Source organism: Juglans regia, chromosome 1 (assembly GCF_001411555.2).
Source record: "Juglans regia cultivar Chandler chromosome 1, Walnut 2.0, whole genome shotgun sequence".
NCBI classification, from domain to species: domain Eukaryota; kingdom Viridiplantae; phylum Streptophyta; class Magnoliopsida; order Fagales; family Juglandaceae; genus Juglans; species Juglans regia.
In genome coordinates, this window is record NC_049901.1 from 3,197,404 (window position 1) to 3,223,635 (window position 26,232).

The 26,232-nt window shown below is 34.8% G+C and overlaps 3 protein-coding genes and 1 pseudogene across 10 annotated transcripts; 3 read left to right on the plus strand and 1 right to left on the minus strand.

The window, feature by feature from the left end:
* Positions 1-146: 146 nt before the first annotated feature.
* On the minus strand, positions 147-5,798 carry LOC108992773 (L-aspartate oxidase, chloroplastic-like). 6 transcript variants are annotated; one of them, XR_001996395.2, is made up of 9 exons: positions 5,624-5,798; positions 4,371-4,515; positions 3,501-3,855; positions 3,143-3,385; positions 2,807-2,863; positions 2,618-2,698; positions 2,208-2,269; positions 542-1,668; positions 147-407 (listed from the first exon to the last, which is right to left on the minus strand). XR_001996395.2 is itself a non-coding variant. In XM_018967417.2 (9 exons), exons 2-9 carry the CDS (start codon positions 4,449-4,451, stop codon positions 648-650), a joined length of 1,788 nt encoding a protein of 595 aa, XP_018822962.2. In that variant the 5' UTR covers positions 4,452-4,515; positions 5,699-5,795; the 3' UTR covers positions 214-647. The 6 variants fall into 6 exon arrangements, 5 of the variants coding, with proteins under 5 accessions (XP_018822962.2, XP_018822958.2, XP_018822959.2 ...); XM_018967417.2 differs by having other exon boundaries at positions 214-1,668; positions 3,501-3,705; positions 3,818-3,855; positions 5,699-5,795; XM_018967413.2 differs by having other exon boundaries at positions 214-1,668.
* Positions 5,799-8,472: 2,674 nt separating this feature from the next.
* LOC108992815 lies at positions 8,473-9,006 on the plus strand (annotated as a pseudogene).
* A 2,470-nt stretch (positions 9,007-11,476) lies between these two features.
* On the plus strand, positions 11,477-17,369 carry LOC108992771. The gene is made up of 14 exons (XM_035693441.1): positions 11,477-11,737; positions 12,125-12,269; positions 12,442-12,509; positions 12,614-12,667; positions 12,793-12,876; positions 12,975-13,060; positions 14,145-14,225; positions 14,558-14,688; positions 15,214-15,255; positions 15,896-15,972; positions 16,044-16,134; positions 16,214-16,295; positions 16,836-16,908; positions 17,082-17,369. The coding sequence occupies exons 1-14, from the start codon at positions 11,649-11,651 to the stop codon at positions 17,248-17,250; spliced, it is 1,272 nt and encodes a 423-aa protein (XP_035549334.1). The 5' UTR covers positions 11,477-11,648; the 3' UTR covers positions 17,251-17,369.
* A 1,052-nt stretch (positions 17,370-18,421) lies between these two features.
* On the plus strand, positions 18,422-26,232 carry LOC108999444 (protease Do-like 1, chloroplastic). 3 transcript variants are annotated; one of them, XR_001997503.2, is made up of 9 exons: positions 18,422-18,984; positions 19,108-19,230; positions 20,176-20,347; positions 23,365-23,402; positions 23,869-24,067; positions 24,213-24,365; positions 24,551-24,685; positions 25,105-25,939; positions 26,020-26,232. XR_001997503.2 is itself a non-coding variant. In XM_018976335.2 (9 exons), exons 1-8 carry the CDS (start codon positions 18,530-18,532, stop codon positions 25,180-25,182), a joined length of 1,353 nt encoding a protein of 450 aa, XP_018831880.1. In that variant the 5' UTR covers positions 18,423-18,529; the 3' UTR covers positions 25,183-25,213; positions 26,020-26,232. The 3 variants fall into 3 exon arrangements, 1 of the variants encoding a protein (XP_018831880.1); XR_001997504.2 differs by having other exon boundaries at positions 25,105-25,934; XM_018976335.2 differs by having other exon boundaries at positions 18,423-18,984; positions 25,105-25,213.

Consider the following 26,232-nt stretch of genomic DNA (forward strand, 5'->3'; position numbering starts at 1 on the left):
CAACAACATAATCAATTAAAAGTCGCATCAAAATGACAAACAATATCACATTAAGCCCTGTTTGTATACAGAAACAGTTTCATCTCATCTCATCTCATCATTATAATTTTCTCAAATTTTCACATAAAATATAATAAACAATTCAATTTTTTCAAATCTTAAAATAATAATAACATTAAAAAATAATATTCTAATAATATTTTATTCAACTCATCTAAAATTATCTCATCTCATCTCACTATCTAAACGAGGCCTTAACATTAACACAATAAGATAGGAATGGGGATGAGAATGCGTAGCATTTTGGAAGACAAAAACCCATGCCGGGCCCTATGGACAAACGGTAACTTATCACCTTGGGTTTAGGGAGGGAACACATTTGTTATGCTTCTTCTTCTCTGTGTAGACTGCAAAAGAGAAAATGAATCCATTGAAAACTCAAACATGCATGGATGGCATATAAGTCCAACTAGCACGTGACCTGCATATCTTTGAAGATATGGGAAGAAGCATAAATTATTATCACTATAAATGGACTTACACAAGCAAATTGGAAGCCAACAAATGCTGCAAGACACTCCCAATCTACCCTCATCATTTTACTTTCAGATATAATGGTAAAGAACTAAATTGCCATCACGGGTGCATTACTGTTTTGCTATAAGGGCTGGCTTGTGTAGCTGTCGTGAACTCCAGGAACTCTTCACGGATGAACAGGGCCAAATAATTGTTGGCAGCCTTTTGCTTTCCACCAGATGAGGAAAATCAACCGTGTAGTGTAGTCCACGGCTTTCGTGTCTAGCAAGAGCACTGCTGACCACGAGTTTTGCACAACAGAAAATGTTCCTCATTTCACAAGACTCAAGCCCAACCATTGTTGGCACCCAACCCCTTTTAAATAAGTAATCCTCCCAATTTGCCTCCAACTCATCAATCTTTTGCTCTGCAAATTCTAGCCTCGTTGTGGATCGAACAATTCCCACGTACTCCCACATGATTGATTGCAATTCTTTCCTTACTTTCCTTGTCATTATTAAGATTTTGTCCATAACATCACTTCCAAGTGACAAAGGAGCAACTGGTCTAGCCCACCAATTTGAAGCACTAAGATCATGTCTAGAGCTCTTCATGTGATCAATTGAGGGCTGGACAGCCCTTCTTGCAAAAACTAGTGCTTCAAGCAAAGAGTTACTAGCAAGTCGGTTTGCTCCATGCAAACCTGTGCATGCAACCTCGCCCGCCACATATAAGCCCCTGACATTTGTCTCCCCCTGGAGCCCAGCACGTACACCCCCACACATGTAATGGGCAGCAGGAACTACTGGAATTGGTTGGTGGGTTAAGTCCACACCATACCGTAGGCACTCAGCAGCAATGTTGGGAAAGTGGGAGAGAATTTTGTCCGTGGGATTGTGACTTATATCGAGGAGCACATACTTCTCATTACGCTTTTTAAGCTGGTCGTCTATACTTCTTGCCACCACATCCCTGGGAGCAAGTTCGGCTCGCTCATCATACAAGGGCATGAACCTTTCCATTCCTAAATTGTACAGGATGCCTCCATCACCCCTAACAGCTTCAGTGATGAGAAACGCATTCTCTCGAGACTTCATTGGTTTGATGGGAAGGCCTTCATCAGCTAAAGCAGTTGGGTGGAACTGCACAAATCTTTGCACCAAAATAACGCCAACAAATAGTCAAGACTATCATTTCCTCTTACAGCATCAAATAAATAAACAGGCACATACATGCACTAAATGGGACCTTCTGATACTAAAATGTTTCATGGGCACGCAAGCAGAGGTGTAATTGGGCTAACTGGTAAAGCAAAAGCAGCAAAACTCTTACAGAATCATGAAAAATGATGGCCTTTCATTCTTCAAAGCTCCTAAACAGGGGCAATATAGCCTATCCAGAATTGAGTTCTACCCATTGAAAATACAGCAGTCAATCACAACAGGGAGATGCTTTTTTAAAGATTTATATTTCCAATTTCATGCACCATGCTGGAAGATGACCTTGTTAATTCAAATGTTAGGAAAAAACGGGCATTAGAAGTTTAAAGTTGGGATCTTTGAAACTCTTGCGGAATCCTTGCACGATTATAAATTAACTGTAACACAACACTTCGTATATGTTTTTGGTATGATAGTTATAATAGAGAGTTCTTTAATTTCTGAAGACAGTTGATTAAGCATTATACTCACTCCATATTGGACATCACGGCTAGAGCCCGATGGGCCATGGCCATTCCATCTCCAGTGGTTACCTGTAATGAAGCAGAAAAAAAACATCATACCCGTGATCAAACAGGTTTAAAACTTGAGATGGTGGTTTACTATACATATAAGGTCAGGTTCCACCATTTATATGCAGAAATATAATATTAAATGGATTACTACAAGAAAATAAAAATGATATTAAAATAACCAACAGAGAGAGAGAGAGAGAGCAGTATAACTGTAGAAACTCTAGGTTTTTGTGAGGAGCTGAGAAACAAGAGCATCAAGTTTGAAGTTTTCCTTTATATCGGAGCTTTTTTTTTTTTGGGGGGAATCGTTTTTTCTGAGATATAAAGAATGTAAATAAACTATGGTAGAAACATGGGAACATTTACCAGAGGATTTGTAGTTGATCCATAGATATGTCCAGCCCCCCCTGATGCAAGTAAAATCACCTTTGAAATAAACCTTATCACCTGAAAATTCAAAAAAGCAAAGGTTACAGAAATTAACTAGACATTTTTCTTGGCAAAATACTGCCCCATAGAGTTTAAGAAAATATAAATGGTAAGTGCTTTTGTCACCTCTAGTGTTTCAGTATTCAAAGTGTCGACACCAAGACATACTGTGTCTGAGCCATCCTGCAATGTCAGAGACAGACAAACTTCAGTGAATGCCCATGAGGTATTCACACTACCGTGAAGTGCCAAAATTTACATAAAAATATCAAACCAACATAGATAAAACCAAATGAAGACCACCTGAACATTCATCAATACTGAAACAGTGTCTTAATCCCACATCTAAGAGACGCTCAAATTTGCTTTCCTAAAATCACTTTCCAAAAGGGTAGCATATAGGAGCGCGTAAAGCACAACGTAAAACAAAAGTTCTCCAAATAAATTGCTTGAAAAAGTGACCTGACAAGTTAGCAAATCTATTGCAAAATGGTGTTGGAACATAAAAATATTTGAGTCATTGACAACTGCTTTTAATAGAGCCCGCTCAATCTCCCTTCCAGTCATATCAGCAGCATGAACGATTCGGTGATGAGAGTGCCCCCCTTCTCTTGCTAGATGCAAGTTTCCATCTTCCCCATGATCAAATGAGGCATCCATGGCAATCAATTCTCTGACTCTGTCAGCTCCTTCTGTACAGACAACCTGGATGACATAACCAAGCTTTAGAGAAAAGGCTCGACCTTTCTGCAAGAGGCAGTGGTGATTAACACTCATCATAAATGAATGATGTGGTCTCAAATTAGTAGATTTGACTAACTCTGACAGTCTCCTCGTCACATAGATAAGCCCCTGCTACAATCGTGTCATGCATGTGACTCTCCACAGAATCTGAAGGGCAAAGCACGGCACTAACACCCCCTTGAGCATAATTAGTGTTGCACTCATGAGGCTCAGCCTTGGTAATAACAGCAACAGATCCATGTTTTGCAACTTCAAGAGCATAGCGAAGGCCAGCAACTCCACTGCCAATAACAGCAAAATCAAAATATTTTGTGGAGCCATCTCTCAAGCATGATGAAGTAACAGTTCCAAGGGGCTTCCAATACTCATTAAATGGAGATAGGGAAAATTTCCATCTTTGGATTTCCGAGAACCTTGATACTCTGCATGACCTGTAAGATTGGGAAAAAGATTCTACAGAATTAGAATACAAGTATGAGAAAAAGAAGCGTCCATTCATTGACATATACAGAAGCGAACAGTCTCAGTGCTACCATGAAACACTGAAACGTATTTATGGGCTGAAGAAATCATATTTGCATGATATGTGATAGACAGGACTTTCAAGTATCCATGTTCTTGTACCACAAAAACTACCAAGTCAAAAATTTCTCCCATGTATACCTACACCTATTCCAACACCAAAAGTAAATTTCAGACCAATGCTGTCTGGAAGAGCAGCAATGTATTACAACTACAGTATAATCTACGGACACATCCGGCTAATACTCCAATAAAATATACCTTTTCAAACATACGGAAATTGTCCTCAGGAAATGTAATTGGGTACTATTTATATTTATATTTATATTGGGTGCCTTCCTCTTCTTAAAGAAAAAGTGTACTATTTATAAAATAGTTAAAGTGATTATATAAAAAAACTGATTTTCTAAAACCAGCCACGTACCATGAAAGCTCTTTCCGTATGTATCTCTTGAATGTTACACCAGAAACCCAAGACATTCTTCCACATCCTTGTCCCTTGCATGGTGCCACACCAAAATGCAAGTTGCCACTTCCAGCAGGTATACAAGTAGTCATTTGCAATATTTCTGTTAGATAAGGAAGAGCTCAAAATTAGATCAGCACGACTCCGCTTCTAAGATTCCTTGCATCTTTTGCAATTCCATACCTTGTGATCAACAAACAAATTTGATTGTAAGGTAAACAAATGGACCAAACAATAAGAGTACACAAAACAGCTAAAATGAGGCTTTCGGTCGTCTAGGCCCCTCCAATCCAATTCTCAACGGATAGGGTGTTACTATAGTCACACTCAAGTAAAAAAGTCACCTCTAGTCACCCCTCCTATCATTTTTATTCAGCCAAAAAAAAAATTAATATTTTTTTTTGAAAAAAAACCATAATATCAATAAGGATGGTACTATTGTTTTATTCCATATTATGAACGCTTTCCCTCCTCTTCCATTTATTTTATATATTTCCATTGAACACATTAACCACAGGCCCATACCAATACATCCAACTTTCAAAGACTTGTTTGGACGAACAAAGAACATTTTAATATGTCATTGCAGTTCATATGAGCAACCTACCTAACTAATTCAAGGTTCATCATCTGGTAGTTAGATTACCAGAAGAGAAATAAGTGATCATTCAATCCGCCAAACTTATAAAATCAGAAACAACAAAAAAAATGAAGAAAATAAGAGGCGAAACTTAAAGGAGAAAAGATCAACCACGAATTAATCACCAACGGACCAAAAACATAGCAACTCATTATCCAAAAAGAGCAGTTACAAAGGAAAAAAAAAAACATCATAGTCCTGTTAAGTGCATAATAGCAAACTGAACGTGGCATGTTGAACACGCAAATCTCAGATTCAGGAGCTCAACAGAACATTAAATCAAACAGCTGAACCTCAATTCAACCTCATCCGTAGGAGGCTATTAAAAAAAATGGCCTTTTTTGAAACTTACACAGAGATTGTGTTCTTCTATAGCTCTAAGAACTCTGGTCTATAGAATATATTTTTAAAACAAATGTATTTTTATCTGGGTCTTTTTGTTTCTTTTCAAACGATGAACCCGGATACAATAAACAAGAGAAGAACTTAGAGGGATTCCCCAAGAATATTTGTTCATATGATTCGGAAATAACGAAACAACAAGAATTGGGGACGGAGAAATTTTTTTTACGAGAGGTCAATAGTGGAGGTGGGAGCCTCCGTTTCGGAGGTACCAAACCCAAGATATACTCAGGAACCACCGTACTTTGGGCCATACTTTTCCCATTTTATCTGTGCAACCAAATCTTTTCTTCCACCCTTTCTTCTTCTCTCTTGTCTTTATCACTAGAAATGGCTGTATCGGTTCTTAAGACCACCTCTTTCGTAGAGCAGCTTTGCTACACAACCTCCGCTATATTTTATATTTTATATGTTTTTAAATTTTTTAAATTTTTAATTTTTTTTTAATTTTATTTTTTTTAAATTATTTTAAATTTTTTATTTATTATTTATATAATAAATATTTAATAAAAATAATAATAAAAATTAAAAATAATATAGAATGTGAAAATTATATAAATAGTAAGAGATTGAATAGATTTTTTGTTCGTAGAGTTATGTATACATGATTCAGATTTTCAGATTTTTATTGCCATGCAATAATTAATGCCAAGTAATTGGTGTGGGAAATTGCACTTTACCTAGTCGGTGGCCTTTGAGAGACCGAGGAGGCAATCAAGATTAATTATTGTAACTTTTTTATAATTAACCAATACAATCGTATTAAAAAAATAACGATACATACACAACACATATTATAATATATTTTATAATATATATTTTAAAGTAAGAGTATTTTTATAAAATAATATTATTTTTATAAAATATTTTATAAAAAAAAATAATAAACACACAATATTTTATACAACAATTTACACAATAATACTTTAAAATGAAAGATATTTTTATAAAATATCTTATAAAACTGATATTATTTTTCAAAACTATCTTTATTTTATAACATGTATTGTGAAAAGTATTGCGTAAAATATTATATATTTATCACTATTCTAATCTTGAGAAAATAAAATATAAAATAAATAATAAAATTTATATCCTCTTATCAACTTTAATTTTTAGGATAAGTAATGATTTTACATAATATCAGAACAGAAATCTTTAATTCGAATTCTAATTCTATACTTCATATTATTTAATTAAATATTTCACATATTAGACTATTTATCGAAGATGAATCTAGTCAATATATAATAAAAATGTTAAAATATAAAATAAATAATAAAATTTATATCTTTTTATTAACTTAAACTTTTGATACAAATTTTTTTATCACAGCCAACCAAATCGTTCGATGGGGTCTGTATCAGTTTAGAAACAAGGAGATGAGTTGATACGGTTTAGAAAGAATCCTACTATTTAATATATTTTAAATAATTTAATATGTCTTCCCCTTAGATCAAATGAATATTTACTTAAAATATATTATATTGATATAATTAAATATGAATATTGTTATTTCCCTTTTATTTAATCAAGTTTTGAAAATAATATAACTATTTGTAGTCAATTTTATCATTTCAATCACATCAATAAATACAATAAATCTGGATTGAATTAACATGTCAGTCTCTTTCACATGTCAATATAATATTCGAAATAATTAACAATTAATATTATATTAGCAAATCATCTAGTTACAGCCACCTCATAATATTATATTTAGATTACTTACATATATACTTATAATCTTTTACACGATATTCCAGTATTGAGTAAAAGATCCATTTTATCAATTTTTATTTTTTTAATTCAAATTTTGATTTTCAAATTTTATAATATTTAACATATCAATAATTAACACGTCAGAACGAATTATTATACGAGTAAAACTTATAAAGATAAATAACATTTTCTATTATTCACAATTCATCTAAAAAATTACAATGTACGTGTCCTGCATTAAAATTCGATATTCAAAACGGTGCTTTTATTAAAACGTTATACTTAAAATAATATTATATTATATATTTGCATTTATCTTAATGATCAAAACTAGATTATGGTTGTTATAATTTGATGAAAAAATAATAGTTTTGATACCAAATTTCAAATGGGATAACAGATCATTGTAAGTGTGCAACACATTTTCTTTTTCCCCTCTATTTTTCTAAAATTCCCGTAAACACTAGTTCAATACAATTCATGTGTCAGGTCATACAAAAACAACTCGTTATGGTAGCATTCTATTTGGATCCATAGACGAACTTTGATTCGTTTGATGCGAAAAACGTATTTTGTAAAAGAATGCATTATCTCGTATAATGAGCCCATTTGTAATTAAATTAGGCCCAAGCCTATTCTTATATGCTCTTAGAGGGAATATTATGGATTGTGTTATTTATAAATAGTAGTTAGTTCATATGGTGAAGTGAGTTTTGTAAGGTATATCTAAAATGAGTTTAAATATGTTTAGATGTTAAAATGAGTTTAGATGTATTTATGAGAAGTTGAAAAATATTGTGGGTCTCATGTATAAATAGGTGTTGAGCTGAAAAAGATTTTGGATTACACATGTAAAGAGGTTTTAAGTTAGAGAAAAGCTTCAAGCCGGAACCGGTGTAAATTTTAAAATCACACTAGCCAATAAAAAAGGGACACGTAAGAGACTCACTTAATTTATGATGGATACGCACTGAGAGCATTCATTTCTCAATTCTCTGGAAACCTGTATTGTATCTCTCTCTCTCTCTCTCTCTCTCTCTCTCTCTCTCTCTCTCTCTATCTATCTATCCAAATAAATCCAGTTTACAATATTTCTCAGCACTCTCTCTCTATTCGAATAGATCCAATTTACAATATTTCTCCAATCCCTTTCAATCTTGGTCTTAAGATGCCATTTCTCCATATGAGGTCGGGAGTTCAATGAAAGCAGTAGTATTTCTCATTCTTAGGGATAGGTATCTGGCAGCACAAACCGTCTGTTAAGCTCTAAGATTTTTCGAGAAAGTGAGTAAGAAAATGAGCGGAGCGGGTAAGAAAGTTGACGATGTCACACTGAAGGCATCAAGGGCCATAGACTGGGATGGGATGGTGAACAAGGGCCATAGACTGGGACGGGATGGTGAAGCTTCTGGTCACCGATGAGGCTTGCAAAGAGTTCGCCACTCTCTGCCACACATTTGACGAGGTCAACTCCACCCTCCAGACCAAATTCAGTCAGGAACCTAAACCCATAGATTATGAGTACTATAGAAAATGAATTGGGTCTTGCTTGGTGGATATGTACAAAAATGCTTACGGCAACATAGAGATCCCCAAGTATGTACACAGTAACTCTTTAGGACAAGCCTAAATTCGATGCACTGTTGGTGGAATTGAAAGAAGCATAAGAGAAATCTTTGAAGGAGTGAGCGTTTGGAAAATGAAGTTATTGAAGTACAAGAAATGAAGAAAAAGATTAGCACCATGACTGCAAATGAATACCTTGAGAAGCATCCCGAGCTGAAGAAAAAGTTCGATGATGAAATTCGTAATGATTACTAGGGTTATTGATTCTTCCACCAACTTGTTTCAGTTCAGCATAAAAGGTGGATTTGAACCTGCAAGGTGATTAAAGGATAAAAAAAAAAAAAAAAATTATCATTCTCTAGAAAAAAGCCCTTTCAATCTTGGTATCTCTCCCTTTCAATCCTGGCCTGAGGTGAGCGAGAGCGAGGTTGAGAATCGGGATCCAGTTTATCATCAGATGCTTTGAAAGAGAGAGATAGAGAGAGAGATGGGTGAAAAGTGAAAATACTAAAGAGGGGAAAAAGACATCGGTCCTACCAAAAGTTATACGAATTCACTATAATCAATTCTATTACACTTTTAAAAGAATTCTTATGTGTCACCTTGTAATTGGATGGTGTAAAAGGTGTAAAGACACCAAGTCTTGCTGCCAGCCACTTCCTTTAAGTTGAGATGAGTTTAGTGATTTAAAAATTTAGTGTTTAAATGTTAGATACAACTTAAAATTAGACTCAATTCAGTCTAACTTCCGAACGGAAATTTGAGTAGGCTTGTGGAATGAAACTCACTCCTACTTCATATTTTTTTCTTCTCTGAATAGAAATTTCTAATTTTCTTTTTTAAATCCAAATTTTTCCTAGTAATCTCAATCTTAGAAAGTAACTGAGAAAAGTAGATAGATAAATATAAGAAGTAGGTATTATCATAATTTTCTTGAATAATAATTAAATATTTGCTAAATATTATAATATTCAAGTTATGCATGTAAGTTCTATTTTAAGAGATCTTATCATACAAAGGTGACCCACATTATTTTTTTCGTTTGTTTTCACAGATAAGTTGAGATTAAAGTTAAAAAATTGAATAAAAAATTGTTATAATATATTTTTTAATATTATTTTTATTTTAAGAATTTAAAAAATTAAATTGTTTATTTTATTTTATATTAGAAGTTAAGAAATTTATAATGATTAGATGAGATGAAATGAGATGAGATGTTTTCTAAAAACAAACGAGATCTAGTTTCATATTGTAAGAAAATCCAATCCGGTTTCGTCAATGTAAAAATTCAAAATAGACTCATGTAACAAGTCATAAGATTTTAATACGAGAGAAATAAACTTATAATAATAATAATAATAAAATAATAATATTATTATTTATAATTATTTAATGCCAATAAAAAGATAATAAATAATATATTTTAATACTCATAATTTATTTTAAAGCAATAAAAATATTAAATATATGAGAAGTATTACCGTGAAATGATATGATTTGATATATTAATTTATTTTTAAAAAAGAATAATGCTAGAGCCCCGCTAGGCTCCTGTATTTTTTTTATATTTTTTTATTGTTTTTTGTTTTATATAGATTTTTTTAATATTTTTTAATATTTTAAAAAAATAAAAAATTTATTAAATTATTAAAAAATAATTTCTTAATCACGAAGTAAAATATTAAAATATTTTTTAATATTTTTTATTTTACTTCGTAATTAAGAAAGTATTTTTTAATAATTTTTTTTACTTTCTGGTTAAGAAAGTATTTTTTAATGATGTTTTAAATTTATTTTATTTTTTTAAAATATTAAAAAGTATTAAAAACATCTATATAAAAAATAACTTTAAAAAACACATGAAAAAACACTATGTTAGAGCCAGCGGGAGCTCCAGCAGTGGCTCTAGCATCATCTTTTATAAAAAAAATTCATAAATTATTAAACAATACTTTCTTAATCACGAAGTAAAATAAAAAATAGTTTTTATAATTTTTATTTTACTTTATGATTAAGAAAGTATTTTTTAATAATTTTTTTTCTGCTTTTTGAAAAAAATATTTTTAATGATGTTTTAAATTTATTTTATATTTTAAAAATATTAAAAAATATTTAAAAAATCTAGATAAAAAATAACTTGAAAAAAAAAAAACCGTGTAAATAGTAAATACACGCTGCAGCTCCAGCGGGAGCTGTAGCACTACCCTTTAAAGAAATAGGAAAATGCTAGAGCTCCCGCTGGGGGCTCCCGCTGGGAGCTCCCGCTGGAGCTTTAGTGTATTTTTTTATGTGTATTTTTTAATTCTTTTTTTTATGTAGATGTTTTTAATGATTTTAAATATTTTTAAAAAATAAAAAAATTTATAATATTATTAAATAATACTTGCTTAATCACGAAGTAAAATATAAAATATTTTTATATGATTTTTTATTTTACTTCGTGATTAAGGAAGTATTTTTTAATACTTTTTTTTTTACTTCTTGATTAAGAAAGTGTTTTTAATAATATTCTAAATTTATTTTATTTTTTAAAAAATATTAAAAAAATTAAAAAAAATTATATAAAAAATAACTTAAAAAAAAACACATATAAAAATACACTACAACTCCAGCGGGAGCCGCCAGCAAAGGCTGTAGCACGATCCAAAGAAATAACTTCGTCCAAAAAGAATTTATCAAGATTTACACGTGTTGATATCCTAAAATTCGGATAAAAGCACGTTAGATCCGAAAGTTGAAACAGTCTTGAAGCTCAAGAGAGATGCGCCTGGTGCGGGGGCGACACTTCATAGCGCCTTTAGGTTCCCGCAACTTTCTTCTGCAGACTTCATCACTCTTTCTCCATTTCGACTTTCAGGGTCGATTAGGAAACCGTTTCACTGTCATAGAATTTGAAAGAGAGAGAGATGGGGAACTGGGTGAACAAAGAGCCACCACCGCCAATGGTGCTGGTCCCACCACTCTTCGATTTCCCTCCTCTTGCTGCCCGTACCAGGTTAATCCTAACTCACTCCGATTACCAGTCACGATCATAAAAGAATATAGCAATTTTTATTTGCGCTTTTATTTTCTAGTTTATTAATTTGGCCAGTTCAATTCCGAGCGTAAAGTTTAAGCTAAGAGTTAATTTTTATAACGTCCGCATCATTTCATTGACGATGCAAGAATTTGAACTTTGAAGGACTGACCTGCATGGAATTTTTGGTCACGTCAATGTTAAAAATCCCTTTGAACGATTTGCTTGGCCAAACGGATTGTTACTCTGCTTAACAGATATGCCTACATACATATGTCTACATGATTACCTATATAAATAGATAATCCTGATAATGGTTTTAGAATTTGCAATAGATTTAAATGACACATCTGTGACGCGATGCAGGATGTTGGAGTCATCGTATAACTTGTTGTTTGGGAAGCTTGCATTGAAATGCCTGTTTGAGGACTATTTTGAAGAAGCAAGGCATTTTAGTACAAGAATCATGCTAAAGCCAATTGATGACCCCCACGTGGATTTGATTGCTACAGTATCCATTAATTTTTTCCCCATTTTACCAATTTACGTCGTTCTAGTACAAGACAGATAATTTTAATATATTTTTTTAGTTTTGTTTATTTTATTTTGGATGCTTTTGTTGAAATATGAAGTTTGAAAATCAGAACAAGCAGAAATATTTTCTTAACCATTGATATATTTAGGTTTCATGTCCAGTCGATTATAAGCCTGAGGAGAAGATTGTAGGAAATGCCCTGTTTCGATGGCAAAGGTATAGTAAAATGATTTTTCGTTCATCACATCTTATCTGTTTGTTGTACATGCTATTCAAATTATGTTATTGAACAATGCTGGTATAATTTGTTCCATAAGCAGTGATCTTGATGATTCTCATACATTCATGGATCTTTTTGTGTCAAACTCTGATCGGTAAGGAGCATTTATCTGAAGTACATATTTTTGTTTTTAAAAGAGGTTACACCTCAACCCCGATCAGTTTTTCCCATATTTATGCCATAATTCTTTAAACACTGATGTGCATGCCTTCACTTCAGGATTTTACAAATGAGGTCGAGCGCTTACTACCCTAAATATGGATTGGGAGCATTTGGCATCTTTCCATTGCTACTGAAGAAAAGGTGGGTTCATATCAGCAAAACCATATATATGGTTTCCCCAGTTAGCTGGCACACAAAAGATCAGATGCACTTCATTGACAAAACTACTAATCCTGCAGAGTATCTTCTGAAGATTATGGTGTTTTAGGATTGAGATACGGCTCTGGAAATTTATCATTTGGAGCCACATTTATGCCTTTATCTTGTAAGTGACCTCAAATTTAGGACGGTAAATTTTCATTTTCTGAATATATAATTTATAAGGCGTGGTTCCTTAGAATATATTTTATTGTAAACACACACACTCAGGTCTCATTAGGTTATACAGATGAGATGAGATGAAATTAAAGTTGAATAAAATATTGTCATAATATAATTTTTATTTTGAAATTTGAAAAAGTTGAATTATTTATTATATTTTGTTTGGGAATTTGAAAAAGTTGTAATGATTAGATAAGATGAGATGAGAATTTTACAAACCAGACCTCAATCTTATGGATTTCTGCTCAAACTCTTGGCATAACATTTTTCCATAGTTTTTATTTCTTGTTTAATCTAAGCGATTAAATTTTAGTCAATTGTTTTTTTTTTTATAAGTAAGAGTAATTTTATTGATATGGATGAAATAGGCATAGCCCGTGTACACATGAAGTATACAAAAGAACACCTAAATACATTCTAAGATCAAGAGATTTTAGTCAATTGTTGTTAACCATAAACTATATTTGGAACTGTTGATTCAAAGAACTTATGAAGAGGGTTCGATACAATGGATAAGGCGTGACCCCCTGGCTGCTACAGAAGTTTGGAGGGCCCTTTTATTCCTTTTTGCATGTCACTTTGCAACATTTTTTTTTTTATTGGTAACACTTACAACAAAACATTTTGCAGAGGGCCTGTGCACCCCTAGGATTAGTCGAGACTTTGTTCTCAGACACCCGGTGCTAATAAGAAAAACTTTATAACAAAACGTTTTGACATATCTTGAAAGAACACTTGTCAAAAAGGCATATCTTGAAAGAACCGCACTAAGTAAATAATTCTTCATCCCCCCCCACACCCCCTCCTTATTCCTGCAATGGAATAGAAGAATAGAAGAAAATAGAAACTATCAGTCAATAACTCTAGTGCATTTGAAAATTGAAATTAAAACTATTATCTTATCAATGTTTGCTTCATTTAGCTTTCTGCTTTGCAGCTTTCGAATTCTATTTGATACACTCATAACTGAGCATGTTGAATACGAGATGAAAACCTCTCGAAATGTACTTACTCATCATGCTTTGCAGTGAAAGATGAATGCCCAAAAAGTGCTTGGTTGGTAAGCAAGATGGGAAGACTAACTGCTGGGGTACAATACGAGCCAGAGTGTAAGCTTTACTGAATTGAATCACTTTTGGAAATTCACAATTTCAGTACATTAAACTTTTTTTACTCAATCAATAGTTAAGTTTGAGAAGTTTTTTCTTGATAAGCCATCAAAGGAATGATTTTCACCCGTGAGAATGCTCTACATAAATGTGTCATTTGACCTATATGTTGAAGATGATTGTACTGTAGAGTTCATTAGGGTTTTTCGAAAATCTTGCTAGCATTTCATGTTGCATGTGTAATATGAGCACTAGATCATGTGTAATTGGAATTGCATCAAATCTTAACTGATCTATGTTGTTTATTGTTGTTGCTGATGTTTTTTTTTTAGATGGAATTAAAGATGGTGCAAAATATAAAAACTTAAGGAATTGGAGTTGTGCAATTGGCTATGGAGTTGGATCAAGTAGCCCCTTGAGCCCATCTTTCAATTTTGGTCTGGAACTCAACAAAAGTTCTCAGGTTTCTTTAAGTTCCAATCATTTTTGTATTTGCCCCTGAAACTCTCTCTCCTCTCTCTCTCTCTACTTATTAATTGTTCCATTAGTATTGCAACTAGATTTGATACATTGGCTAGAAATTAGAAAGATAAAGCATTTACAATGGATCTGCCACCCCTATTCAAACTGCTCAATGGGAACCATATTTCTTCAACTGCTGGGCCCATTCTATGTGTAATACTAAGTTATAGAAACTGGAGGAAACATGTACCATGCTATCCTATTGGTGGCAATAATAAAACTTTATCTTGATGTGTCAATGACAGACTCTCTTTTATATATTCCACAATGGCTCCTTTAATTATACCGTACTGGAATTACTGCTGCATGAACTTCCTGCGTTGTGCATTTTCAACTCAGTTTCCTTGACAGCTCTCAAACTACATGCTGTGAAGTGCATCTATACGCTATTTCATTTCGAATATGTGACTTGTAAATTTGTTTCACATAATTCTTAATTGATTTTGGATACTGATACAACCTGCAGTTCATTGCCTCATTCTATCAACACGTGGTTGTCCAAAGACGGGTATGTTCTCCTGGTTTCTTGTTTTCCTTCTCCTGTTCTGCATGGTCCTTTTGTTTCTTACCAAAAATTGATAATCCCATGTTTGAATGTCTCATTGAGACATTTGATGTAAACTGAGGCTCATTGGATTGCCTACTATTGAACTACATTATGGTTGTTGTTTATGTTTTGGTTGGTTGGTTAGTTTTCATTAAAGTTTGCTGTACAAGGATGCTCTTATAACCAATAACTGCTATATATGGTTGCTAGCTTGGTGATGCCTGATCTATCCTGTTAACTTTACCAGGCTTACTTATAAAAAATAAAAAATAAATTTACCAGGCTCAAACCCGAGTGGAACAGTAATTGCTTCATGTCTCTTACAATTCAGAACGGTGACTTTTTGATCGAAAAGGATTTGACTAGTCAATTGAGCCTTTTGCATGCATGCTGGAAATGGAATAAGATGCTTATTATCTTGAGGAAGTGCTGAAATTGTGTGAATCATATATGGGAACCTTAGTTTTTCTGTGGAACCTAACCCAACACTATATACTTAAAAATATGTATACAAAGAACTGAGATTATTTTTTTTCCTCTTGCTATTTTCTTATTCAAAGTATTTTTTTTTTCTGTTGACAAAATCCAACTGTTTCAACAGGTCAAGAACCCCCTTGAAGAAGATGAAATAGTTGGAATTACAAATTATATCGACTTCGGCTTTGAGTTAAAGACAAGGTATTCCAAGTAATAGGACTGATTATAACAGGTGTGATGATATCTGATTTTATTGTTATTTTTTTCTCAAGGGTTGATGATGCCAAGATATCAAACGATATCCCAGAGTCCACTTTGCAAGTAGCTGCATCTTGGCAAGCCAATAAAAACTTATTGCTGAAGGTAGCATTTCTGATGCCATCTCGTGCTTTATAACGATGGATTATATCTGGTTTGAAAAATATATAATTCATCTTTGCAGGGAAAGGTGGGACCTTTGAGCTCAACAGTATCATTGGCCTTCAAGTCATGGTGGAAACCTTCTTTCACTTTCAACATTTCAGGTGCCTATAGTCGATTGATTGTCATGGATTGATACATTTTTTTACAGTTAAAATCAAAAGGGGGAAATATGTAAATCCTCCTAACTACCATGCAATTTGCAATGTCCCTTTCCAAACCATCAATTTTGACAATGTCTCCGTAGGCTTACCAATAAGTTACAGTCTACCCCCTCCATAAAAAAGGGACACAAATACCCTAGATAGAAATCTAAAATTTAAAAAAAAAAAAAAAAAAAAAGAATATAAAACTAAAAATCATTAAAAATAAAATCTTAGAACGTCCACCCAAGTACCACCTGGGCCCTGGGTGTCGGGCCCAGGTGTGGCCTAGGTGGTTTTTTATTTTTATTTTTTATTATTTCTTAATTTTTATGTAGAGAATTTTTGTCATCTTTTAACTTTTGGTTTTACTTTGATTTTTACGTGCTTCTAGCTTGCAGTAGAATTAGGCCCTAGCACTAGTAAAAAAAAAAAAAAAAAGGATTAGGCGTGGGTGATGGGATCCTATAACTTAACTGTGTCAATCCCATTATCCTGCAGCTACTAGGGATCGCATTTTTGGAAAGACGGCCTGTGGATTTGGGATTCGTGTTGAGAATATTAGAGAAGCCAGGTTTGATTAGTTTGTTTGCTTTTTACTTCCTTGATCAATCAATGTTATTGCACGAGCTTGTGATCACTGGCTTGTGTTTGTGATCATGGATTGTATTTCAGTTTTTGGGAAAAGTCCATCTATCTATCTATCTATCTATCAGTAACGATGTAACATTTTACATTGTTTCGCAGTTATCAAAGAGCCGATCCAAATTTTGTAATGCTTACACCAAGCAAGGAGCACCTTGCAGAGGGTCTCGTTTGGAAAAGTGGGAACCGACCTATGCTTCAATCAGACGTTAAGGCGGGAAATTTTGATGACTTGCCACGGGAATTGAGGCCTTTTGAGAAAATTTTGTAATTGCTTTCTTTAAGTTGTAGGGAATTTTATAAAGCGGATGGTCGAAGAGGTTTTCTATTCATTAATAGGCCTTGGATTCGTTGATGTTAGTGAAAATGAAGAATTTGGGTAGGCAGTCATACGATTTCGATTAGATTATCCATGGGAGGGAGGGCACTGTCCATGCCGAGGCCTCCCTCTTTTGTCCCCATTTCTCTACCATGGTTTGGGCACTAGATTTTTTTTCATCCAAAACGAAATAAAATTAAAAAAAATAGAAAAAATATTTGTTGGAGGAAACGAAAAGTAAAATTAGAGCTAAGAAATAATTATCAATAAAGGAATGTAGGAAGACCGATAAAGCTTAAGCCCCCGTTTGGATTGATAGTTGGAATGAGTCGAGATAAAAATTGAAAGTTAAAAGTTAAATAAAAATATTATTAGAATATTATTTTTTAATATTATTATTGTTTTGAGATTTAAAAAAATTAAATTATTTATTATATTTTATATAAAAATTAAAAAAAATTATAATGATATGATGAGATTAAATGAGATGATTTGACATTACTTCTCAATCCAAACGGAGCAATGTACGTTTGTGTGATCTTCATTGGCATATAATTTGTGTTCACTTTAATATTTTATTTTCTACTTTCCAACTCAACAAAATTTATTTCCCTTCCTTGGCCAGCTTGTTGGTGCACTTAACCGTTTTCCTTCCATTTTTTCAATAAAAATTTACAAAAAAATTCTAATGTTAGATATATTTTTATAAGGGTTTTGTTACTCATCGTTTCTCACATATCATATTTATTTTAATTTATTTTATTTTTTATTCTTTTAAAATTAATTAAATTATTCTATTCATCATCTATACATTATATTTGATAAGAAAAATAAAAATAAAAATAAAAATAAAAATAAGTGAGGTGTGTAGTGTATAAAGATAATGAATATAATTTTTCTTTTAAAATATATTCAAATTTTCCTACCCACTTTAACAAAAAGCAAAATTTATTATTAAAAAAATAATTTTTTTTATATAAATTTCAGATTTATCTTTTTAATATATATATACACTAAATTTACATACTCTCAAGAAGACTATAAATATTATTTATCAATTCGTAAAACTCTTTATCAAAAAAGAAAAAAAGAAAAAAAATCGTAAAACTATTCCTTTCTTATTTGGACGCCTGGGGTAGGTCTCTCTCTGGTAAGGCAGGCTCCAGACTCAAGAGTGGAGAGACTCCATCCTCTCACTGAGGCTGTCCATAAAACGACAACGTAGGTGGACATGGCTGCTTATTCTTCGCTCCTTTCCTCCTTCCACTCTTCTTCTCCACCCTTTTCCTCTCCACTTTCTCGCTCCCCATCCAGAAAATTAGTTTCCTTTCCCTCCGAGTCCTTCTCTTCCACCCCCCCTATCCTCTCCTTCCTCCACCAACGACGCCGCAATTACCTTTTCATCCCAAACAGTAACAATAGCAGTGGCAGTTACACCGCCACCAAACCTTCATGCCTCCCCAAGCTCGCACTTTCCAAACTCCTCTTCTCCTCGCCTCTAGATTCGCTCCTCGTCCTCTGCGCTTCGCTGGCCTTGTCTTTATCTCTCTTTCTAGCCGATGTCGATTCCGCTTCGGCATTCGTGGTCAGCACGCCTAGAAAATTGCAGTCCGATGAGCTCGCTACGGTTCGCCTTTTCCAGGAGAATACGCCCTCCGTTGTTTACATCACCAATCTCGCTGTCAGGTATTCTATCTTGCTCCTAAAATTTGTGTCGTAGTTCGGGTTATTGATTCTGCTTCCTTGGCACTGTATATGCTGGTGTGTGTTTGTTTGATCGGTGTGGGACTTTGGTGGTGTGACTTTTAGGCAGGACGCCTTTACGTTGGACGTGTTGGAGGTGCCGCAGGGCTCGGGGTCAGGCTTCGTTTGGGATAAAAATGGTCATATTGTCACCAATTATCATGTGATTCGTGGCGCTTCTGATCTCAAGTTAGCTTTGCTTCAGTTCATTCGATGTTTAAGCTTTTTTTGTGCTTAATTTGTTTTTGCTTGTATGTTTATGCTTTGGATTGACGAAGTGTTCTGCTTTAGAATTGGCAAAGTGTTCTGCTTTAGAATTGACAAAGTGTTATACGACTACTTTAGAACTGTTCGGTTCATATAAGAAACTGTTATGTTGCTTGAGGTCGATCTAGGCTAAAGACGGTAAAGGATACAAAAAGAAGGTTCTTTTGTGGGCTTGGAACCATCTCAATCTGGGTTTGCATCAAGAAACTGTATATTGCCTAGAGTTTGAATTCCATTATGTTTTCCGGAGTTGTACTTATATGATGACCCATCAAAGTGAACAAAGTTGCAGAGGGAAAAAGGTGCATTGATTAACTTTGTTTTGGATGTTAGATCACGCATCCACAGACAGCTAACGTAGTCCTTCCAGGCTGTGGGATGGATTGTGTACTCATACTGTTGCTTATAAATTGGCATCTCTTAAAATAAGGGATGGTTATGTTAAATTTTTGGCCTGTATCAGAATGCCTTTAGTCAGCCTTGCAAACTTTCTCACAATTTTCTTCTGGAGATCATGGATCACTTTGCATTTAAGACTGGTTGGCATCTTCAATTGATGGTGGTTTTACTTGTCCTAGATTGATACCTTCTATGTTTTCATTCTTTGTACATTTAGAGCCGGTTTGGATTGAGAGATGTACCATTCACTACTATTCATAAATTTCAACTTACAAATCTCACTACTATTGGCAAACTATCTCAACTCTTTCTTGCTATTGTGCACGTGATCCTTTGTGGTTAGAATTGCGGACTATAATAGATGTGTGATGCTAGATCTTGCATTAAGAAATTTCAAAGTGTCATATGAGTTTTGACACATTTAAGCTCCATATTGTTCACATTTAAAATGGTGGTAATTATGTACAGGGTCACTCTCGCTGACCAAACAACTTATGACGCAAAAGTTGTTGGGTTTGACCAAGATAAGGATGTTGCTGTTTTGCGTGTTGATGCACCTAAAGACAAATTGAGACCTGTACCTATTGGGATCTCTGCAGACCTACTGGTTGGTCAAAAGGTCTATGCTATTGGAAACCCTGTGAGTTTTACTTTTTACTCTGTTGCAAAACAGGTGCTTTGGGCTTTTATATCACTACAGCTTAAAAGATTATTGTTTTCCAGTATTTGAAGGATTACATAGAATAATTCATTTTCAGTGAGCTAGGGAATACTTAAATTCCCGTGTACTTGGGCTATGCCTATTTCTCATCAATAAAATTTTTATCTACTAATAAAGAAATCATATTCAGAATAGCATGAATTATTTCTTTTGCTATTTTCATTCCATTTATGTGAATATTAAGCATGGGATTATTTTTGTTTGCTTTTCATCTCTCACTTGTCCAAAAAGGTGCATAGAAATCCGTCTTTGGCATATCAGAATTAGAGCCTAGCTTTCGATTGGTTGGTGGCTTGAGTTTGTTCCCTGGAGGCTGTAGTTTCCTTTTTTTTTCTTATTTTTAATAAGTAAAATAAGTATTATTAATCCAAGGATGGGCAACAACTGCCAATTACAAAGTAAGTATGTCCTATCTACATAGGCACATTAGAAACTAAGAACTCATGAAAGTCCATGCCATTAAAGTCCACAGCAATGACCCAAGTACAAAGCGTTCTGAAAAAAGAAAACTTTTAGCTCCTCCATAGATCTCTCTCTGTCTTCAAACGTCCTCTTATTTTTCTCCTGCCACAAGTACCACATAATACAGATAGGGATCATCTTTCAAATCACTTTGATCTGATACACACCTCGAATAGAGGTCCAACACACCTACATATCCACTACGGATTCCGGCATAACCCATGCTAGTCCCATCCTTTTAAACACCTCATTCTAGAGAGTCCTGGCTACATCACAATGTACAAGTAAATGGTTCACCGACTCACCCCATTTTTTACACATACAACACCTGTCTACAATGATTATCCTCCTCTTTCTCAGATTATCTATAGTAAGAATCTTGCCTAGTGACGTTGTCCACACAAAAAAAGAAGCTTTAGGAGGAGCCTTGTGTTGCCAGATCCTCCTCTAGGGAAACTGTATCTCAAGCACTTGTGTGAGGACCTTATAAGAGGACCTAACAGTGAATATCCCTCTCTGCAGGAATCCACCATAGGCCATCTTCATGCTGGATACTTGGACGACACGAATACAAGAGACTATAAAAATCTGCAAAACTCTCCATCTTCCAATCCTGTGCCGCCCGGTTAAAGTTGATATTTCAGCGAATACCCCCTTCTGAGATTCCTATAACTTCCGCCACTATGACATCTTTGGCACTTGCTATCAGGAAAAGTATAAGAAACAAATCTTGGAGAGCACTGTTGCCATACCAAACATCCTTCCAAAATCTAATCCTAGAGCCTGTACCCAACTGGAACCTAGTATGTTGATGAAAGACCTCCCACCCTTTTATAATATGCTTCCATAGCCCCATTCTATGTGCCCCTCTAACTTCTCTAGTACACCAACCCTCCCCTAAACCACCATATTTATTCTCAATCACAATTTTCCATAAGGCTTTGGGTGCCTTGATATATCGCCACAACCATTTGCCAATGAGCGCCCAATTAAACAACCTTAAGTTTCTAATACCCAAGCTGCCACTCGAGATAGGACGGCACACCATCTCCCACCTGACAAGTTGAAATTTAAACTCATCTCCTAAGCCACCCCACAAAAACTTTCTTTGTAACTTCTCAAGACGACCCGCCACGCTTGCTGGTATAGGGAATAATGATAAGAAATAAGTGGGTAGATTAGAAAGTATACTTTTAATAAATGTAATTCGGCCCCCTTTCGACAAGTACATTCTCTTCCATCTTGCTAGTCTCGTCTCTACTTTTTCAATCACTGTACTCCAAATCGAGCATGCCCTCGAAGCTATACCCAATGGTAATCCCAGGTAAGTCATCGGAAGAGACGCTATCTTGCAACCCAATGAGTCTGCCAATTCCCTAATATTCTGAACCTCTCCAATCGGCACCAACTCGGATTTAACATAGTTCACTTTTAAACCAGATACTGCTTCAAAACAAAGCAAACATGCCTTTACAGCCCGCAACTAGTCTCGATTAGCTTCGCACATAATAATCGTGTCATATGCAAATAGCAAGTGAGAAATATAGGTAAAACCCCCTGCTCGGAGATCCAATCTCGAAGCCACTAACAAACCCATTAGCCAATAACGCCGCGATCATCTTGCTTAGTGCTTCCATAACAATAACAAAAAGTAACGGAGACAACGGATCCTCTTGTCTCAAACCACGAGAACTCTGGAAGAAACCCTCGGGACTGCCATTGATCAATACTGAGAACCTTACTGTAGATATACACCATCTAATCCAAGACCTCCACCTTTCACCAAAACCACACCTACCCAGTAGGTATAGAAGGATATCCCAATTTATCCAACTTACACATAATTCCTGGGTTGCCAACCTTCAATCTACTGTCCAAGCATTCATTGGCAATTAGAACCGCATCAAGGATCTGTCTACCCTTAACAAAAGCATTTTGATGCTTAGTCACAATCTTCCCCAACACCTCACTTAAGCGATTAGCAAGCATTTTCGAAATAATCTTGTAAACTCCATTCACTAAGCTAATAGGCCGAAAATCTGTGATCTCAATAGCCCCAGCCTTCTTCAGTATTAAAGCAAGGAAAGTGGAGTTAAGGCTTTTCTCAAATTTCCCAAACGAGAACAACTCCTGAAACACCTTCAAGAGGTTTTCTTTAATCACCTCGCAGCATTCTTGGAAAAAGCCCATAGAGAAACCATCAAGACTAGGAGCCTTGTCTTTTATTATTTTTCTGACCACATCAAAGACCTCTTCCTCCTCGAAAGCCCTCTCCATCCTGGCAACATCCCCCGGTTCAATAATGTTAAAAACCAAACCATCTAGAGTAGGCTTTAGTTTCCTTCGACTCTACAAGTTGTTAAAGAACATTTAATAAAGATTTTGATCATCATTTAGTATGAAGGTTACTAGTTCCAGTTCATTATACGTCCAAACAATTTAATCATCTGTTTTAATGGTCCTTTATTTTGCAGTTTGGACTTGACCATACTCTTACAACTGGTGTTATCAGGTAGAAAGCCCGTTGGAGTTCATTTTTTCAGTCTATTGTATGTGATAAACAATACTGAGTTTTTTTCTCTGAAATGTCCTATTTTTTTTAATCTCGTGTATCATATGTATGTAATCAAAGTTACCTTGATGCTGGTGGAATTGGCTATGATACTATGGCTGTTTCACATTTTGTGCAGCCTTGTAGAGAAAAATATATTACAAATGTTCATTTCTAAATATCTGCTGTCTAATGGAGAGAGAAATATGCACATGAACAGTTTCAGGCGTGTGTCTGTGGCTCTCTGTTTAACATATTAAAAACCAACGAATAAGCCAATAGCCCTCGTATTGGTCCTGTATTGATATTACATGCCGATTTCCCCTCATGTAGATGTTTCTTTTCATGTTACTTGTAAATTAAGCATATCTTGACATATACATAAAAATAAATGTTTTCTAATGTATTCTTTATGCTCTCTTTATAGTGGGCTTCGTAGAGAAATCAGTTCTGCTGCCACTGGCCGACCCATTCAGGATGTTATCCAGACAGATGCTGCCATTAATCCTGGTAATAGTGGAGGGCCTCTATTAGATAGTTCTGGAAACCTTATTGGGATAAATACAGCTATATACTCTCCATCTGGTGCGTCCTCTGGTGTTGGATTTTCAATTCCCGTTGACACTGTGAGTTTTTATTTTCACTTTGTTTTTGTTTTTGTTATTTATGGGAGAAACTAGGTATAGGCATCATGTACATCTAATTGAGACGCATAAGCTCCTTGTTTTAATGTTGTAGACTAAGTCACTATTGTGATTTTTACATATCCAGGTAGGTGGCATTGTTGACCAGCTGGTGAGATTTGGGAAGGTCACAAGACCAATTTTAGGGATTAAGTTTGCACCTGATCAATCTGTGGAGCAGTTGGGAGTAAGTGGGGTGCTTGTTTTAGATGCTCCTATGAATGGTCCAGCTGGTAAAGCGGTGGGTTTTATATCTTTAAGCTTTATTGTGGAATGCTCATTTTTCTTTAGAAGTTGCTTGTGTTATTGAAATATGTTTGTTGGTTGTTAGGTGAAATGCTATGCTTATTTCTTTTTATACTGACCTAAACTTCTTAAGGTTGAGGTGGTGTTCATCCATTTAATCAGAGTTGATCAATCTTGCAGGGCCTGCAACCAACTAAACGTGATGCCTATGGTAGACTCATTTTGGGTGACATCATAACATCTGTGAATGGTAAAAAGGTCACCAATGGCAGTGATTTGTACAGAATTCTTGACCAGTCTAAAGTGGGTGATACGGTATGGTGTTTTCATTTCAATGTTCTTATGCTTTCTCTCTCTCTCTCTGTGGGTGGGTGGGTGGGTGGGAGGGATGGTGTGTGAGGTAGAGACGATTTTTCCTGAATGAAAATCATTTACTCTGATGACAATGTGTCATAGAATTTAGAACCTAATATGTTAAGTGCGAGTAGTGAGTGGAAAGCATCATGTATTCACATCAATGTCCATGTATCTTAACGTAAAGCTGAGTTGTGGTAGCCTTCCCCCAGGGATATGATTTCACGAGCGGGATGAGTAATTCCATATCATCGTGGCTGAGTAACATTTAAGAGAATTTCTTGAAGATGTTTAAGGATATTTAGTTAAAAAACTCTATGTATCTGAAGCTGATTTGATTAGTTTTTAAAAATGTATATTTTAATTATTTTGGCTTTCAGGTGACTGTGGAGGTATTGCGTGGTGATCACAAGGAGAAGATTCCTGTAATACTTGAACCAAAGCCTGATGAGTCATGATATACTAGTGGTCTGGCTTGTATAATTTTAGGTACATATATATTGTTTTTGTGCATTAATTGTTTCATGCCAAGGGGTCCTGATGTACATATGTATTTCAACTGCTGTACGACCTCTAGTAGTAAAGTTTTCATATTGCTGAGGGTAAAACTGTGTAACAGTAATCTCCTTTAGTGCGTATCAATGGAAAGCTAAGGGAAAGAGCTAAAAGTGGGTTGTAGTAAGAGGCACACCTAGGTCCTGCTCTGATTGAAGTATTGAACTACCCTTGATTAGGCTTGATTATTGCTCCCAATATATCAGTTTCCGTAGGGCAGTAATTTGGGACCCTGTAGTCAGCGAAGTTGTGAAATCTTCTCAAATGAAGAAGGGCCATTGATTACAAAAGAAAGAAATGCATGAATATATAGACCTGATCTCCAACTCTTTCCATAGGACGAGATGACAGACTACCGATACAGCACTAATCTTTTGGCTGGGTTATATACCCTAATTCTCTTTCCAAAGCCTCTTCTCCAGATCAAGTACATGCAAGGTAGCTCTGGTGGGCTTTCCGAAATTGGAAATCGTTATGAGCAGAAAGTTGGTGAATTCAATCGTCTTGTGAAATGGTTAGCCCTGAGGTGCACGCACGAAATAAAAGCAATCGGAAAGCAGGGTTTGAGGAGCTCGGGGGCAACAAAGAATCGAATTTCAGGATAATTCTGAATTTTAGTCATGTGTCATGATAACCCAGTAACTTCAAATTTGGTGTAATGTAATCCACTTTTGAGAAGTTGATCTTTGCTAACCCAAAATTTTGCACCCCCTTTTAAGGCTCTCTTTTGTTGTATGTAGGTTGCAAAATTTCTACAAGAGCTTACACCAAATGAGGATTTGAAATTGAAGATGAGATCGGGCTGGAGGAACTGATCAATGCAGGTGTCCATTTGTTATTACCGATTGGTATGAAGTTTGAATAATGGATGTATTAATGTTGTGTCAAGATGTTGGCTAACTCTGCATTGAAAATTATCCAAAGTCAGCATTATTTGGCGTTTTTTTTCATAA

Coding starts and splice junctions, on each gene's coding strand:
- LOC108992773 (XM_018967413.2), bottom strand. CDS start 5,708: ATGGCCCAAAGTACGGTGGTTCCTGAGTATATCTTGGGTTTGGTACCT. Junction 4,516..5,623: donor ACCTCCACTATTGACCTCTC/GTAAAAAAAATT, acceptor CTTATCTAACAG/AAATATTGCAAATGACTACT. Junction 2,270..2,617: donor GATCAACTACAAATCCTCTG/GTAAATGTTCCC, acceptor GCTTCATTACAG/GTAACCACTGGAGATGGAAT.
- LOC108992771 (XM_035693441.1), top strand. CDS start 11,649: ATGGGGAACTGGGTGAACAAAGAGCCACCACCGCCAATGGTGCTGGTC. Junction 12,510..12,613: donor GCCCTGTTTCGATGGCAAAG/GTATAGTAAAAT, acceptor TTCCATAAGCAG/TGATCTTGATGATTCTCATA. Junction 16,135..16,213: donor ATAAAAACTTATTGCTGAAG/GTAGCATTTCTG, acceptor TCATCTTTGCAG/GGAAAGGTGGGACCTTTGAG.
- LOC108999444 (XM_018976335.2), top strand. CDS start 18,530: ATGGCTGCTTATTCTTCGCTCCTTTCCTCCTTCCACTCTTCTTCTCCA. Junction 24,068..24,212: donor TTTCAATTCCCGTTGACACT/GTGAGTTTTTAT, acceptor TTACATATCCAG/GTAGGTGGCATTGTTGACCA. Junction 24,686..25,104: donor AGTCTAAAGTGGGTGATACG/GTATGGTGTTTT, acceptor TTTGGCTTTCAG/GTGACTGTGGAGGTATTGCG.